We start from the raw sequence: 18,904 nt of genomic DNA on the forward strand, positions 1-18,904 counted from the left end.
AGCTAAGACTCTCTCTCTATAACGAGGTGGCGGAACCAGCCCAGCGCCAGCGTAAAAAAAAGAAACTTGCAACTTTTCCCCCCCCAAAAAATCGCATTTTAAAAGTTACAGACACACGGATTACGACTTTTTAAAGCCACTTTTAAGGCACAAGGGAGATGATAAATCGCCCTCATAGTCCACAAAAAGACAAGTGGTTTTAGCATTAAAGGTGTTCTGCAGTTTGTTTAAAGTGATGAACTATCCTCTGGATAGATCATCAGCATCTGATCGGCAGGGGTCCGACACCCGGGACCCCCGCCGATCAGCTGTTTGAGAAGGCAGCAGGGCTCCAGCAGCGCCGCGGCCTTCTCACTGTTCACCGCAGGCCCAGTGACGTCACCACTAGTATCACTGGCCTGGGTGCGGCTAAGCTCTGTTCACTTGAATGGAGCTTAGCCGTGCCCAGGCCAGTGATACTAGTTGTGATGTCACTGGGCCAGCGGTAAACAGTGAGAAGTCCGTGGCGCTGCTGGAGCACCGCTGCCTTCTCAAACAGCTGATCGGTGGGGGTCCCGGGTGTCGGACCCCCGCCGATCAGATGCTGATGATCAGTTAAAACTAACTGCAGAACCCCTTTAAATCACAACATTTAACTCTGCAACTTTTAGCAGGGATCCGCTGGGTCACTTCAAAAACATCACTGGAGTACAGCAAGGAAGTGGGAACACTGTATGGTTTTTTTTTTTTTAAATGGCACTTTGCAATTTATACAAGTATTTATCGTATACGGTGAACGGCTCTATGGAAAAAAAAAAATCTAAGTGAACAATTTGGTGTTTTTCGTTTGTTTCACAATGATATTAATTAAAAATGAGCCCTGACACAGCAAAGCTGAAATAAATATAAAAAAAAGATGGAAGAAAGAATAGAACAATGCAAGGAACAGCAGTGATTCAATGTGTTCAGTACCTGAGATAGCTGTCACCAATCCATCGTCTGCCCGGCTAGCTCAGTCGGTAGAGCATGAGACTCTTAATCTCAGGGTCGTGGGTTCGAGCCCCACGTTGGGCGACTATGTTTTAACCTCATCATAATTTTCTAAATCTTTATTTTTTTTTATTTCTAAATTTCAACTGTAACTTTTTTTTTTCTCCCAGCTTGTACTGCTCATCACTCAAGTTTTTTCTTCCATTATTACATTTTTTTTGTACACTGAACAGATTTTTATTGACAGTGCATTGCATTAAATACAATTATATTCACATCTGATATCATTCTATATATCTACTGGTCAATCTGTCTATATTTGTAGAGAGATGTTAATACCTCACTAGTATAATATACACTCACTGGTATCATCTACAATACTGATAAATTATAATTTGAATTATAATTATAAAATAAAAAAAATAAAAAGCTCTCGTCCCTGGGTGGGCTTGAACCACCAACCTTTCGGTTAACAGCCGAACGCGCTAACCGATTGCGCCACAGAGACGGCTGATAGCTCGGCTCTCCCTGCACTGTGATGAGTAAGAGCCTGCATTCCCAGGAGCTTCCACAGGGCACAGTCAGCACAGACTGTAGTCACAAACCCTGCGGCCGCCCACCTGATGGGTTCCTGAAGCAGAAGGTAGGCGCTCAGCACCATCTACAGAAAGTCATCACACTGAACTCCCTCACCCTGGGGTGCAACTCTATGATCCTTCTCTGTACAGTTACCAGAGGAGGCAAGCAGGACGCTGGGGCATACCATTGTAAGCTGCAGGGGTGTAGCTGGGCTAGATATATTAGAAACAGTCTGGTAGCGCAGGGTGCGCGGCTGGCAACGAACTGGTCTGATCCCTAAGTAATGAGCCCTTGGTCTGACTGTGTGATGATGCTGATCTACTGCTACAAGGGGAGGTGTGATACCAGGCAGCAGAGTGGCGCAGCGGAAGCGTGCTGGGCCCATAACCCAGAGGTCGATGGATCGAAACCATCCTCTGCTAGCTGAAATTTTTTTTTTTTTTTTTTTACTTTACATATAATAAATGCATTTTTATACTTGACATATTATATATATATATATTTTGACAGAGTGTGTATATATATATATATATATATATATATATATATATATATATAGTATATATAAAAAGTCTGCATATATTTTGACTGTATACATAGAGTATATATATAATTTCTTTTTAACTGCATTATGCATTTGGACAGTTTGCAAAATAACAATCTTGGATATTTTGTGCTTATGGTTAAGGGCTCATTCACACGACCATATATTTGATTCCGCATCCGTTCCGTAAAATCATTCACTTCAATGGGGCTGCAAAAGATGTGGACAGCGCACCATGTGCTGTCTGCATCCGTAGTTACTAGTGTTCGGCCGAATACCGCCTGTGCTCGAGCGCGATGCTCGAGTCTCCTCTCCGCACGTTTATTGGCTGCTACGCAGTCAATAAACATGCAGGTAAGTACTGCCCTTCACTGTAATGCCGTAGCCATGTTGGATGCTGGCATTACAGTGATTGGCTGGATGGAATGAGTCATCGGATGCAATATAGTACCCGATGACACGTGTTCGGCTCAGTCTTACTCAGGGAGAGCTGTGCTGAAGAAGGGAAAGATAGTGTAGGGAGTGAAATAGCAATATTTTAGTTTTTATACTTGTTATAGACCCAAAAGTCCTTTTAAGGACTATAGTTGTATCTGGCAGCAATATATATTTTTAGCGCATCCTGCGCTAAATAACTTGCAATTGTTTGGCCGCTGCAGACAGCGACATTATCTGCGCTACATCTCCTGTGTAACGTGTGCGCAGCCTAAAGATATCTGTTACATCCAGTGTACTTTTTCCGTAGATGGTGTCCGCTGCGGACAGTTACATGACCTGCGCTACATCTCCTGTATAACGTTTCCCCATCCTAAATATCAGTGACATTCATTCAGTGTAATTTTTTATTAGCGGCGGTGACAGCGACATTACTTGCGCTTTACCTCCTGTTTAACGTGTGCGCATCCGAAAAATATCTGTGACATTCTGTACTTTATTTGCGCGTACACTTACTGCGCTACTGTACGTGTGACAGATTTGCAAGCATATATACCATTTAATATGCGCAAGGCGAGTAGTAAGGGACAGGGAAGTGTCCGTCTGCTGATGGTGCACGCAGAGGCCGTGGCCCTGGGTGCGGTGAAACTGTGCCTTCTGCCAGAGCACAAGAAACACACTCATCCACGATACCTACTGTAGCTTCATGTCCCAGTTTGCAGGGCGGCGCAGGACACCACTCTCGAAGTCAGACCAGTGCGACCAGGTGGTCGGTTGGATTGCAGCAGATAATGCTTCCAGTCAGTTAAGCACCACCCTGTTATCCACAAAGTCCAGTCTCAGTAGACAAGAGTCTGGTCAACAGAATCCTCACCCTGATACTCCTTCCACCCACCATGGAGAGTCTTGGCAAACAAGTGATTCCACACTCGGATATTCCGAGGAGCTGTTTTTAACGCCATTCCTTAATTGGGGCCTCTCAACAAGCCTGCTTGAAGAGGGAAATGAAGAGATCTTGTGCCCTGATTCCCAAACTCTGGAGCATCCACAGTCAGAAGTCAATAACTGAGGTTGTTGTTAGGTCAACAAGTCAGAAGGATGACCAGAGTGAGGAAGTGGAAGAGGAGGTGCTGGACGATGAAGTCACTGACCCAACTTGGGAAGGAGGAAAACTGAGCAAGGACAGCAGTACAGAGGGGGAGGGATCCGCAGCACCGCAACAGGCTGGAAGAGGCAGTGGGATGTCAAAAGGGAGAAGGCAACTCCAAACAGGCAGGCAACTGTTCCCTGGAGCATCCCCTTGCGGCAATCTTCCTTGCCAAGGGGTAGGTGTTCCGCAGTCTGGCACTTTTTTTAGGAAAGTGTGGACGATAAAAGAATTGTCATTTGCAACCTGTGCCGTATCAAAATGAGCAGGGACGTGAACACTAGCAACCTCACCACCACCAGCATGATCCGCCATATGGCTTCAAAGCACCGTAATAGGTGGGCGGAACGCCTGGGTCCACAACCAGTGTCTGCGGGTCACACAACTGCCTCCTCTTCCCCTGTGTTACGTGCTGGCCAATCCCCTGTCCAAGATGCAGGCCCGGATGCCTCCCTCCATGCACCTGGACCTTCGCAAGCACCATCAGCTAGCATATCCACTTCTGTGTCCCAGCGCAGCGTACAGATGTCTATACCCCAGGCCTTTGAACGAAACCGCAAATACCCAGTTACCCCCCTAGAGACCATAGCACTAAATGCGCACCTTTCCAAATTGCTGACACTGAGGCTTTCCGCAACCTGACAGCAGAGGCTGTCCGCGGTGCTCTGTCCCCAGCCGCCAATATTTTTCACGGTGTGCAGTCCCAACCTTACACCAGTATGTGTCCTGAAACATCACCCGGGCCCTGACCAATGCAGTTATTAGGAAGGTCCACTTAACAACTGACACATGGACAGGGCCGATCCTAGGGTCACAGGCGCCTGGGTGCAGAAATATTTCTGGCGCCCCCACATGGGCGTGGTTATCTTACTAACTCCTCCCCTTTACAATGTTTCTATGGCAACAACTTCAGCCCCCAACTTCAGCCCCACGAATTGGCGGCTCGGCTGGGGATAAAAACCAGCCCTGGAAAAAGTTGCACACCAGCCCCACAGCATTGCGTCATTATTTACTTGTTTATAATAGGAGAAAGCATTCATTTTAAAACACGTGTGTAAACACGAATATGAACTTTGCCCACGATAGCTCTTTTGTAGAACCCCCATAAAAACTTACAGTTACTTGACTTGGCCCTTGGGGATCTCGGACGCCACTTCAACACTTTGGCCGGGGGCTCGGCGGAGCTGATGTTGTGCTTTAACCTAATGAGAAAGATTTCATAATAAGGATTTGGAGAAGGGGCAGAGGGATAGCAGAGCAGGGAGAGGCTGGTGCTGCTACTAGGGGGTCATACCATGGGGGAGTAATAAAGCCCACCATAATGCCCCCCCAGTAGTAATAATTCTCCTTATAATATGCAAAACATTTGTAATGCCCCCAGTTGAGCTAATGTTCCCATAATGTGCCAATATAAAATACCCCATCTCAGTGCCCCCGTAGATGACCCCCATAGTGCCCCCCCCCTTCCCCATAGTACCCACCATAATGTGTCCCAGTATAAAATGCCCCTATACAGAGCCCCCATATAAAATATCTTCTTTTTTAGCCTCAGTAGATGCCCCTATAGTGCCCCCCAATAATCTGCAGTAAGATGTGCCCCCATAGATGCCCCCAATCATGTGCCAGTAATAAGAGCCCCCCCACCATCATGTGCCAGTAGCCAGAGCCCCCCCATATCATGTCAGTAGCCAGAGCCCCCCCATATCATGTGCCAGTAGCCAGAGTGCCCCCAATCATGTGCCAGAAATAAGAGCCCCCCCACCATCATGTGCCAGTAGCCAGAGCCCCCCATATCATATGCCAGTAGCCAGAGCCCCCCCATATCATGTGCCAGTAGCCAGAGTGCCCCCATATCATGTGCCAGTAGCCCCCCATATCATGTGCCAGTAGCCCCCCTTATCATGTGCCAGCCCAGTAGTCCCCCCTTATCATGTGCCAGCCCAGTAGTCCCCCCTTATCATGTGCCAGCCCAGTAGCCCCCCTTATCATGTGCCAGCCCAGCCCAGTAGTCCCCCCTTATGTGCCAGCCCAGTAGCCCCCCTTATGTGCCAGCCCAGTAGCCCCCCTTATGTGCCAGCCCAGTAGCCCCCCTTATGTGCCAGCCCAGTAGCCCCCCTTATCATGTGCCAGCCCAGTATTGTACCTATATAAAAAAATAAAAAAAAATACACTTATACTTACCTCCAGCAATGCGATGCGATGCAGGCCGCCTCTTCCGTCTGTGTCCCTCGCTATACGGCTCAGGCGACGCGATGACGTCATCGCGCCGCCTGCACCGGCCTGAGCTCTGATAGGCTGCCAGCACTAAGCCGGCAGCCTATCAGAGGAACAGGAGGGGACACACCTCTCCCTCCTCTGCCGCAGCACAGGCATCTGTATTGCCGTCCTGAGGACGGCAATACAGATGACTATGGAGATGAGCGCTTCCGCAATGGAGGCGCTCATCTCCTGCTCTGCCCTGCCGCCGGCCGCGGCCGCCCCCACTTGTCACCAGGGCCGCGGCCTTGCGGCACTCAGGCTTGCCGGCCCACCGGGAAATTTCCCGCTATCCCGGCAGGCCAGTCCGGCCCTGCGCTCGGCGCCTTTCGGGTGACAGCGCTGGGGTGCGGGGCACCCACTGCACCCCGTGTAGGATCGGCCCTGCACATGGACAAGTGCATTTGGCCAGGGACGCTACATTTCCCTGACAGCACACTGGGTGAACGTTGTGGAGGTCGGGAGCGAGTCGTATCCTGGGATGGTACAGGTGCTACCGACGCCAAGGATTGCGGGCTCTACTTCCATCAGGGTTTCCACCACCACCTACGTTAGTAGCTGCAACCTCCCCTTCTCCTCCTCCAATTCCACCTCTGATTTATCATCTTGCTACACCAGTCAGCCATCAGTCAGTAGCTGGAAGCAGTGTAGCACTGCAGTGGGGAAGCTGCAACAGGCCAAGCTTAAACTGATCTGCTTAGGTGACAAACAGCACACCGCCGCAGAGCTGTGGCAGGGGATAAGGGACCAGACTGAGCTGTGGCTCGCCACTCAAACTAGAACCAGGCATGGTTGTGTCTGATAATGGCCGTAACTTGGTAGCGGCTTTGGAGCTCGGCAAGCTCACACACATACCATGCATAGCCGACGTGTCCAACCTAGTGGTTCAGCAGTTTCTCAAAACCTACCCTAATTTTCCTGAGCTACTGGTGAAGGTGTGCCGCATGTGTTCCCATTTCCACAAGTCATCGACAGCTTCCGCCGGTCTGTCAACGCTGCAGCAGCGCTTGCAATTGCCAGCTCACCGACTGTTGTGCGACGTCAGCACGCGCTGGCACTCCACATTCCACATGTTGGCCAGGCTTTGTGAGCAGCAGAGGGCAGTAGTGGAATACCAGCTGCAACATGGTCGTCGCCTTTCCAGTCAGCTTCCGCTCTTCACAAGCGATGAGTGGGCATGGATGTCTGACCTCTGTGAGGTTTTACGCAACTTTGAGAAATCAACACAGATGGTGAGCGGCGATAACGCTATTATCAGCGTAACAATCCCACTTCTGCGTCTACTCAAACACTCGCTGTTCACAATTAAGGCGGACACTTTGCATGTAGAAGAGGTGGAAATGGGGGAAGACAGTACACAGGGTGATAGCCAGACCACCCTATGTTTGTCTTCTCAGCGCAAATTGGACGATGATGAGGAGGAGGAGCAGGAGACTGTTCTTCCGCTACAGAGGACGCATGGAAGTTTTATTCTATCTGTTAAGAGTGGATGGGTGGAAGAGGATGAGGAGACTGAGAGTCATCCTCCTGATGAGGACAGCAAAGTCTTTTCTGTTGGGACACATGGCTGACTTTATGTTCGGCTGCCTTTCCCCTGACCCTCGCGTTGTACGCATTTTGGCCAACACCGATTACTGGTTCTTCACCCTTCTCGACCCCCGCTACGAAGAGAACTTCTCATCTCTCATTCCTGTGGTGGAAGGGACAACCAAAATGGTGCAATACCAGAAGGTCCTTGTGGAAAAATTGCTCCAAAAATTTCCAGCTGACAACGCTGGCTGCAGAGTACCTAGTTCCTTGGCCAATCGAGGAGGGGAAGACGAGGGGAACACACAGCAGTTCCAACAGAGGCAGGGCAACACCCTCCAAGGCCTGGGACAGTTTTATGACACCCTGCCAGCACCCTCACCCTGATGCGCAGCCTAGTGTCACAAGGAGAGAAACATTTCGGAAGATGGTGAAGGAGTACGTAGCAGACCGTGTCAGCGTCCTCAGTGATCCCTGTGTGATCCCTTACAACTATTGGGTGTCCAAGCTGGACACATGGCATGAACTGGCGCTCTACGCCTTGGAGGTGCTGACCTGCCCCGCTGCCAGCATTTTGTCAGAGCGGGTATTTAGTGCTGCTGGGGGCATAATAACTGATAAGCACATCCGCCTGTCAACTGAAAATGCTGACCTGTTGACTCTTATAAAATGAACTTTGGTGCTCGACCAACACTAGTAGTTACGTTCCACGGCCCTGCAAAAAAGAAAAAGCATGTCCTATTCTTGCCGCGATTGCATACAAGATAAGGCATTACTATAATAGGGCTGGTCACTCTGTAAAATGCACACCGCACACGGCCGGTATCCATGTTTTGAAGATTCGCAATTTGCGGACTGCAAAACACTATGGCGGTCTGATTAGTTACTATGGCTCACCCCCATAAAGATTGGTTGTTTCTGGGCGGCAGATCCCTGTTGACACAGGGCGACGTGTTTGGAAACTATCGTTTTGGTTGGTGCATCTCCAATGCTTTCACTTGAATGAGCTGGTCCATCGGGTGATCGGCGGCACCTTTATTCAGGCCAATTATCAGCAACGTATGTTTGTCCCCAATTACCTGCCCATGCAAAAAGGGTCTTAAAATGTTTTTCTAGGCTTCTGATATTGATGACCTGTCCTCAGGCTTGGTTATTAAAGGGGTCCTCAGTGGGGGTCCGACACCCGAGAGCGAGACCCCCGCCTATCAGCTGTTTGAGAAGGCACCGGCTCTTGCAGTTATGCAGCTGCCTTCTCACAGCTCACCAAGCACAGCGCCGTACATTGTATAGTGGCTGTGCTTGGTATTGCAGCTCACCCCCATTCACTTCAATGAGGCTGAGCTGTGCCTAGGTCAACATCACAAGGCCTAGGGGAAGCTGCTGAGAAGGCCGTGGCACTACTGTGAGCACCAATGCCTTCTCAAACAGCTGATCGGCGGGGGTCCTGGGTGTCAGATCCCCTCTGATCAGATACTGATGACCTATCCAGAGGGCACTGCACACGGGTTGGGATTTTAACTTAAAAACTCAATGAAAATCGTCAGTTTTTCACAGCTGCTAAAAATAGATGCAAGACGGCCAGGAAATAGGTGCCCTATCAATTGAAACATGGCTGTGAAAAATGTATAGCGTGTCCGTTTTTAATGGTGGCGGTTTTATTTCACATGTCGTGGGGGCTTTTCATGGGGAGTCTGACTACTTGCTGTTACTAATTAGCTTTTTATCTTCTGTCCGATAGGAGCTGACAGAACATAACCCTTCTATGCTGCCTGAAAGACAACCGGGAAAAGGGAAAGGTCTTGGAGATCAGTCACGTTCTCGTTGATGATGGGATTTTAGAGACGAGGGACATAGCTGAGGGTTGTCTTGATGGTTTCTGATGAGGTGTAAGATAAGCATACTTTCTATTTTTTTCCTTTTACTACATAGATGGTGTAATGTTTTATTTATTTTTTTGCAGTATGAGTTGTATTATTTAAAATCTCCATTTTGAAGTATTTATATCTTGGGGCTTGTTCACATCTGCGTTGAAGGCTCCGTTTACGACCTCTGTTGCAGATTCTGTCAAAAAGACCAGAATAAAAAGATTTTGCATGCAGTACTTTTTTTGTTAGGTAAAAGTCAGGATCCTGAAGAAACTCCATTGTAGTCAGTAGAGTCTCGTCAGTTCCGTTACGTGCTGAATCTGGCACTTTGATATTTTTTTCTGCTGATCTAGCAGAGTCGTATTACGGAAGTATGTAGCAGTGGTTTCACTTCACTTCAGCACCCTGAAGCAGAAGGTAGGCGCTCAGCAACATCTACAGAAAGTCATCACACTGAACTCCCTCACCGTGTGGTGCAACTCTATGATCCTTCTCTGTACAGTTACCAGAAGAGGCAAGCAGGACCCTGGGTCATACCATTGTAAGCTGCAGGGGTGTAGCTGGGCTAGATATATTAGAAACAGTCTGGTAGCGCAGGGTGCGCGGCTGGCAACGAACTGGTCTGATCACTGAGTAATGAGCCCTTGGTCTGACTGTGTGATGATGCTGATCTGCTGCTACAAGGGGAGGTGTGATACCAGGCAGCAGAGTGGCGCAGCGGAAGCGTGCTGGGCCCATAACCCAGAGGTCGATGGATCGAAACCATCCTCTGCTAGCTGAAATTTTTTTTTTTTTTTTTTTTTTTACTTTAAATATAATAAATGTATTTTTATACTTGACATATTATATATATATATATATATATATATATATATATATATATATATATATATATATACACACACACACACATACACTGTATATATAGAGTGTGTACATGTATAGTATATAGGGAGTGTGTGTACAGTATATTGTAAGAAGGTACCTGGAATTATTGTGGATGGAAGGTATGTCTCACCAAGGTTCCTGACCTTGGTGAAGTAAGAGCCGGTATTTTAGGCTACTTTCACACTCGCGTTTGGTGCGGATCCGTTATGGATCTGCACAAACGCATCCGTTCACATAATACAACTGCCTGCATCCGTTCAGAACGGATACGTTTGTATTATCTTTAACATATCCAAAACGGATCCATCTTGAACGCCATTGAAAGTCAATGGAGGACGGATCCGTTTTCTATTGTGCCATATTGTGTAAGTGAAAACGGAACCGTCCCCATTAACTTACATTGATCCGTTTGGCTCAGTTTGGCTGCAAGCAATGTTTTGGTGTCTGCCTCCAAAGTGGAATGGAGGCGGAACGGAGCCAATCTGAGCCAAACTGATGCATTCTGAGCAGATCCTTATCCATTCAGAATGCATTAATGGCAAAACTGATCAGTTTTGGACCGCTTGTGAGATCCCTGAACGGATCTCACAAACTGAAACCAAAACGCCAGTGTGAAAGTAGCCTTATGTGTCAGCAGCAGCTATTGCTAATTGACACCGTGAGAGTTAGCTTGGCTGTCATAGCTGATCCGGGACGGCTCTTACTGGGAGTAGTCAAAGTGCTGGGTGAGTGACTACTCCCCATGTTCCAGGCCGGGTTTTGCCAGGCATAAAAACCAGCCAGCACTGCCAGGTGTGGTGGATTTACCTCCCTCTGACAGTGGATCGCAGGCGTCTGTGTGCTGTGAACTGAGGACTGTGCTGGAGTACTCAGGCCCCTCTAAAGGCGAACAGGCCGACTATGGACTTGATGAGGCTGAACTGCGAATAGGGTGTGAATTAACACCCAGGAGAAAAGGTGACTTTTATTGTTTATGGACTTTCCTTGTGTGTGAACAATCACCAAGCCACCTGCGTTTTGTGATACACCTTATCTGCATTTTGTTATACACCAATGTGTGAATAAACACCGCTGTTTGATTCAGGAACTGTGTACTTTGCCTCTATACTGCATCCGCTAGTTCTAACTATCAGAGCGAATCCTCACAATAAATAATATATATATATATATATATATATTAGAAGAAAAAGCAGCACTCGCCAAATCTTCACAAAACGTAGATTTAATATTGTTAAAACACGGCAGGTGCGGGTCGCAAAATGCAGCAAAGTCAGGCAACAGCCGTTTCGCGCTAAGATAGCGCTTTGTCAAGACACTTGAAGGAGCCCAGCACCGCCCTGCATCCTCGGAATCTCCTCCTTGCTCCCCTAGAGCCCCGTAATCTCACGATGCGCAAGCTAGCGCATGCACAGTGTCGGCATAGTGTTCCTTCACTGTGCTGGCATCAGCCTCACAGGACTAACTGCGCATGCGCTAGCTCATGCATCACAAGATTACGGGGCTCTAGGGGAGCAAGGAGGAGATTCGGAGGATGCGGGGTGGTGCTGGGCTCCTTCACGCTGGACTCAATTCAGGGACAGGACTCATCTAAGGTTAATTTGCATATCTATCAAAGCGTTTTTCTGACACAATAAAAGCACACAGAGCTATGGGGACTGGGTATTGCAGATGTGCTAGCGGCCATCTAGCAGCCCATGTCCCCAGCTCTATTCCCAAAATCCAGGTGACAGGTTCCCTTTAAAATGTATGGGCTCTGATGAGCCAAAGACAGTTATTCACGAAGTCGCATGAGACTTTGTTGAATAACTTCGGTAGTTGATTTTAGGGCTCATGCACACAAAAATATATTTTTTTTCTGCATCCGATCCGCATTTTGTGCCCGTCAGATGTGGATCCATTCACCTCAATAGGGCCGCAGAAGATGCGGACAGCAAAACGTATGCGGTCCACAGCTATATGTCCATTCCGTTGCATCTGCAAACAAATAGAACATGGAAGCTGCCATTAGGACAGTGAAGGCAGCGCTCCCCGTGCAGGCTCTGTACGCACTGCCTCCTGGTCTTCCTCCGCCTCTCGCTGTGCTGTGTCCTGCGCGCAGCATGAGGACGTTGGCGCGCTTTGTGACCTCACGTTGTGTGGCGTGGCAGGAAGAGTGCTGGGTCTCAGGAGCGGTGATGGCGTCCGCAGCAGGAAAGGCAAGTTGATTATTATTATTATTTTTCTCTGATTTGATTGTGATTAACATGGGGGACTTATTAACATGGAGGTCTGATTGGGGGGTCTCATAAACACGGGGGATCTGATCTGAGCTCTGATTGGGGGTCTTATAAAATTGGGCATCTAATCTAAGGTTTGATTGGGTGTCTGATCTGAGGTCTAAACAGGGGCCTTGTTAACATTGGGGGTCTAGTCTGAGGTCTAATTCGGGGTCTTATTAAAGGGGTTGTCTCACTTCAGAAAACAGCATTTATCAGTTAGAGAAAGTTAATACAAGGTATTTACTAATGTATTGTGATTGTCCATCAGCTGTAGCGCCATGGCCTTCTCTCTGCTCACCAAGCACAGCGCCATACATTGTATAGTGGCTGTGCTCGGTATTGCAGCTCAGCCCCACACACTTCAATGGGGCTGAGCTGTGCCCAGGTCATGTGACCAATGAACGTGTCCTAGGGTAAGCTGCGAAAAGGCCGTGGCGCTACTGTGAGCGAAAGTGACTTCTCAAACAGCTGATCGGCCGGGGGCCCGGGTGATGCAGAAAGCACCAGGATCATCCAAGTGATTTCAGCATCCGTATGTCTGTTCCACAAAAAGATGGACCACGGAAGTCACTGGGTGCCACAGATGGCACACGGGCAGCATCCGGATTTGGCGGATCCGCTATTTGCAAACATACTTTTTTGGATGTTTTTTCTGCCATTTACTGTGCAGTATAAATACCATGTACACTATTCTGCGGGTCGTAGTGTTCTGATTGGACAAATCGATTCTAACAGCCCTGATGACTGGATAAGTCGATTCTGTGGAATCTTTTCGCTCATCTCTATTTGCAAGAATACAAATATATAGTTTCTTTATGTTTTATCAATGTTATGTTATTTTTAGGAAAACTGTGATTATTCTTTATTTTATTGGTCTGCTGTACTTTTTTATAACTTTGTGAAACCTTTTTAAACTTCATTTTTAAGAAAACAAAATGCATTCCAAATCTTCTGTACTCCAATGTATTAGTCGGCACCTCTTAAAGGGAATGTGTCATTTTTTAAATCATGTTTTTAAACACATTTATTTTTGTCATTTTCCATGTCACTATATCTATATAAAAAAAAATCCTGCAGTTTTCACATTGGTAACTAGACCTGAAATATGTTCTGCAGTTTTTCTTTCTGATGACCTATCCTCTGGATAGATCATCAGTATCTGATTGGTTAGGGTCCGACACCCGGGACCCCCGCCGATCAGCTGTTTGAAAAGGCTGCGGCCTTCTCTCTGTTTATCGCAGCCCAAGTGACGTCACGACTAGTATCACTGGCCTGAGCGCGGCAAAGCTCCATTCAAGTGAACAGGGCTTAGCCGTGCCCAGGACAGTGATACTAGTCGTGACGTCACTGTGCCTGCGGTAAACAGAGAGAAGGTACTGAAGCGCTGCTGCCGACTCAAACAGCTGATCGGCAGGGGTCCGACTCCAAAGGATAGATCAGCAGTAGTGATGAGCGGCAGGGGCAATATTCAAATTCTCGATATTTCGCAAATATTTGGGCGAATATTCGTCATAAATTCAATAATTCGCGATTATTTTCTTGATTATGTAATATGCGCATATTGCGTGCGCAATACAGGTGTGGGTCACTATTGCAAAATTTTTCAAGCTGCTAGAAGTTTCCTGAGACTGGAGAAAATGGTTGGCACGGCAGAACATTAAATATGGCTTTATATGCAGATAGAGTGCTCCAATATATTTGCGATTGCGCAAATCGACAATTAATGATGCGCATATTTTGTCACAATACGTGCAACATTTTGTCAGGTCTGAGTAGATATTACTGATTGGTGCACTAAGTATTGTTGTGACATCACAGCACTAAGTCTGTAGCCTGTATGTATGGACAGCAGAGAAACAGTAATTCCTATCACACTACCTAACACCCTGCACTGGACCCTATCAGCTACACTATATCACTATCTAGCCTACACTGACTATCTCCTACTAACTATCTGTAATATATATATATACAGTACAGACCAAAAGTTTGGACACACCTTCTCATTCAAAGAGTTTTCTTTATTTTCATGACTATGAAAATTGTAGATTCACACTGAAGGCATCAAAACTATGAATTAACACATGTGGAATTATATACATAACAAAAAAGTGTGAAACAACTGAAAATATGTCATATTCTAGGTTCTTCAAAGTAGCCACCTTTTGCTTTGATTCCTGCTTTGCACACTCTTGGCATTCTCTTGATGAGCTTCAAGAGGTAGTCACCTGAAATGGTCTTCCAACAGTCTTGAAGGAGTTCCCAGAGATGCTTAGCACTTGTTGGCCCTTTTGCCTTCACTCTGCGGTCCAGCTCACCCCAAACCATCTTGATTGGGTTCAGGTCCGGTGACTGTGGCTGCCAGGTCATCTGGCGCAGCACCCCATCACTCTCCTTCATGGTCAAATAGCCCTTACACAGCCTGGAGGTGTGTTTGGGGTCATTGTCCTGTTGAAAAATAAATGATGGTCCAACTAAACGCAAACCGGATGGAATAGCATGCCGCTGCAAGATGCTGTGGTAGCCATGCTGGTTCAGTATGCCTTCAATTTTGAATAAATCCCCAACAGTGTCACCAGCAAAGCACCCCCACACCATCACACCTCCTCCTCCATGCTTCACGGTGGGAACCAGGCATGTAGAGTCCATCCGTTCACCTTTTCTGCATCGCACAAAGACACGGTGGTTAGAACCAAAGATCTCAAATTTGGACTCATCAGACCAAAGCACAGATTTCCACTAGTCTAATGTCCATTCCTAGTGTTCTTTAGCCCAAACAAGTCTCTTCTGCTTGTTGCCTGTCCTTAGCAGTGGTTTCCTAGCAGATATTCTACCATGAAGGTCTGATTCACACAGTCTCCTCTTAACAGTTGTTCTAGAGATGTGTCTGCTGCTAGAACTCTGTGTGGCATTGACCTGGTCTCTAATCTGAGCTGCTGTTAACCTGCGATTTCTGATGCTGGTGACTCGGATGAACTTATCCTCCGCAGCAGAGGTGACTCTTGGTCTTCCTTTCCTGGGGCGGTCCGCATGTGAGCCAGTTTCTTTGTAGCGCTTGATGGTTTTTGTGACTGCCCTTGGGGACACTTTCAAAGTTTTCCCAATTTTTCGGACTGACTGACCTTAATTTCTTAAAGTAATGATGGCCACTCGTTTTTCTTTACTTAGCTGTTTTTTTCTTGCCATAATACAAATTCTAACAGTCTATTCAGTAGGACTATCAGCTGTGTATCCACCTGACTTCTCCACAACGCAACTGATGGTCCCAACCCCATTTATAAGGCAAGAAATCCCACTTATTAAACCTGACAGGGCACACCTGTGAAGTGAAAACCATTTCAGGTGACTACCTCTTGAAGCTCATCAAGAGAATGCCAAAAGTGTGCAAAGCAGTAATCAAAGCAAAAGGTGGCTATTTTGAAGAACCTAGAATATGACATATTTTCAGTTGTTTCACACTTTTTTGTTATGTATATAATTCCATATGTGTTAATTTATAGTTTTGATGCCTTCAGTGTAAATCTACAATTTTCATAGTCTTGAAAATAAAGAAAACTCTTTGAATGAGAAGGTGTGTCCAAACTTTTGGTCTGTACTGTATGTATATATATATATATATATATATATATATATAAGCTAACTAACTATCTAATGTAATGACACAGGAAAGCACAGAGCACAGAAATAACACTGCTGTCTCTCTCTCGAACTGCAAAATACTGCAGAAAATGGCTGCTGGGGAGGTTCTTATATAGTAAGGGTGTCATGGATGTAGTAGGGGAGAACACCAAAAGACAACAAGAAGTAAGGGGAAAGACACTAGCCGTCACCGCTAGAGAAGGAAAAGGGTCACCACCTATAAAACCCTGCTCCTGGCCCTAACTCCTATCCGTATGGGCACCTTTCGATGGTAGAGATACCCATACACAGGAACCTAGAAAACCCTGGTGACCCTCAGATGCCCTAAAGATAATGACAGGGCAGAGACCACCCATTCCTTCCCTGGTGAAGGAACTAGCGTCTCACTGAGGCCTAGTAAAGAACCAGGGGGGGGGGGGGGGGGGGGGGGGGGGGGATACAAAACACAACAAGCGGAACACTTAACTTCAGAGGATGATGAACTTGAACCACACTCCAGCACTTCCAAGACCAAATGAAGCTATCCCAAGCAAGGAGTGATGGGAAAAGTCAGACTAAATAGGGCGAGGTAAAGGTCACATGATCCACACCTGAACAGGGGGTGTGGACATACCAGCAACACACAGACAAAGTGAAACCGAAAGAGGCTGTCAGATCACGAATGCGTAGATAATCTTTCAGACCTTCTGAGACCTGTCACAGATGTGACAAAGGGGTAGGCAGCTTTCCTATTGGTTGCTAGGGCTGTTGCTAAGCTCAGTCAGACAAAGCCATTGCAGCCTTCTCATTGGCCCACAAGCAGGGAGGGATCATGGGTTCAGATGAAACAAAATCTAGAATATTCGCGAATACAAATATATAGCACTATATACTACATCTTCGCGAACTCTCGAAGTGGCGATATTCGCAATTCAAATTCGCGATTCGAATATTTGCGATCAACACTAATCATCAGAAGGAAAAAATGGACCCCAGTGACTTTATGGGAGAGTTTTGTAGGCATGCTCTGTGACCTGTGCAGAGGTTAGGAGGGAGCAGATAAGCTGTGATATCACCTATTGTGAATGGTGGATCCCGTGTTATCTATGTATAGGTGATGTCTGTCATTGTAATCCTGCCTGTGATGATAATAGCTACTGAAAAGTTACCGGTACAAAACAGGAAATCATTACCTATTATTAGACCTAGTGGCTATTTTTAATCATTGTGACATCGGAAAGTGAAACAAAAAACTCAATAACAATTCTTAAAAAAACATAATTTATACAACGGGTCATTTTCTGATGACACATTCACATTAATAAGTTAAAGGGATTCTGTCACCCAGATTTCGCCTGTAGATCCATTTATAGGGTCTGCTAGCTGTCCGCGCACTTTGCTTGACCCGGAAAGGAAGAGCAGAGTGGCGTGAAATCCCTGCATGCAGCGGAGCCGGAGCTCTTCCTTTCCTGGTCAAGCAAAGTGCGCAGACAGCGGGCGCATGCGCTGTCTGTTCCCAGAGGCTGATGCCAGAACAGGGATGGAAGACCGTACAGGTGCATGGAGATTCCTCTGAGTGACATTAGGGGAGCAAGGATAGGACTTTGGGATTGAGGGCGCTGCTGGGGTCTTTCGGAATAGGCGCATCTGGGCTCTTTTCAGAGGTAATTTACATATTTATAAAATCGATTTTCTGCATAAACGACATCATTCATAAATATGACAAAGGTATATTGCAGACATCCTATAGGACTGTGATGGCTAACCTCCAGGACTCCAGCTGTGGTAAAACTACGACTCCCAAGATGCACACTTGCTTGCCTTTTTTTTTAGCACTCCATAAAAATGAATGGATAATGCTGGGAGTCGTAGTTTCACCACAGCTAGAGTGCCGGAGGTTAGCCATCACTGCTATAGGAGATCTAGAAAACCCTATAAACGGCTCTATAAACATAATCTGGATGACAGAATTCCTTTAAATAAATGTGGAGATGCAAATCTGCTGTGACTGCAATGTCAAAAAACCACAATAGAAGCAGCAGCGCCTTAATGACATATACATTGACAGTATATACAGCATACACAGGAAACAGACTGAGCGGCTGCTTGGCTGCTTCTGAGAGAGCCATCTTGACTAGTCACAGGAGTGAGGGTTACATGAAAGTAGGGGGTTTGTAAGGAAGTTGCTGAGAGGGCCCCATTCAAAAAAAATTCTATGGGGCCCAGTCATTTCTAGTTATGCCACTGGTGTGATCTCTCCCTCCTTATCTGTTCTGAGAGCTCTGGAGGTGAAAGCAAACATAGTGAGAAGTAAGGAAAAGGACGTCACAGCAGTACAGTGCTGGAAGATTTCACAGAAGGAATAAGCCTCCTGCTTCTGAGTGAAATGCATCTAGCTGTGCAGCTGAAACAGGAAATAATATGGCTGAAAAATACATAAGGGAAGCCCACAAAATACATATTCCTTTATAGTTATGATTGTACAAAGAAACCATTGTACAAATCTTTTTTTGAAAATTTAGGTAGACGTTCAGTAACTGTCAACCAAATGATCATTTGGCCGATGGTTACCTCTCTCCAAACTCCCTCCTGACTCCCCTGTCCACATACTCATTTGGCTTGGCTAAAAGTCAATGTATATTCAGTAGAGAGAGAGAAGAAAGCTGCTGCCAGACTCCTCTTTTGTGATGTATTTATTTTACCATTGTCTCTGTGTAACATTCTGATCACAAGACTGTCTATTAAAACTTTTTCTAATTTCCTGTGATGTTATGTCTATGGGCGCGTCATTACTTACCCATTAAATCTGCCACCGCTC

General features: G+C 46.6%; 1 protein-coding gene and 4 non-coding genes across 5 annotated transcripts in view; 4 read left to right on the forward strand and 1 right to left on the reverse strand.

Moving 5' to 3' along the window:
• Positions 1–980: 980 nt before the first annotated feature.
• Positions 981–1,053, forward strand: TRNAK-CUU. The gene has a single exon. It is a non-coding gene; the product is annotated as a tRNA-Lys (tRNA).
• Positions 1,054–1,403: 350 nt separating this feature from the next.
• TRNAN-GUU lies at positions 1,404–1,477 on the reverse strand. The gene has a single exon. It is a non-coding gene; the product is annotated as a tRNA-Asn (tRNA).
• A 421-nt stretch (positions 1,478–1,898) lies between these two features.
• Positions 1,899–1,970, forward strand: TRNAM-CAU. Its single transcript has one exon. It is a non-coding gene; the product is annotated as a tRNA-Met (tRNA).
• Positions 1,971–9,311: 7,341 nt separating this feature from the next.
• Positions 9,312–18,904, forward strand: part of LOC122927218 (hepatic lectin-like) — a 52,472-nt gene continuing 42,879 nt past the window's right edge. The window contains exon 1 of the mRNA XM_044278866.1: positions 9,312–9,343. Within this exon, the coding sequence (XP_044134801.1) occupies positions 9,327–9,343 (17 nt within the window). The 5' untranslated portion in view covers positions 9,312–9,326. The remainder of the gene's footprint in view (positions 9,344–18,904) is intronic.
• Positions 10,026–10,097, forward strand: TRNAM-CAU. The gene has a single exon. It is a non-coding gene; the product is annotated as a tRNA-Met (tRNA).

This window comes from Bufo gargarizans, chromosome 2 (assembly GCF_014858855.1).
Source record: "Bufo gargarizans isolate SCDJY-AF-19 chromosome 2, ASM1485885v1, whole genome shotgun sequence".
Classification (NCBI taxonomy): Eukaryota; Metazoa; Chordata; class Amphibia; order Anura; family Bufonidae; genus Bufo; species Bufo gargarizans.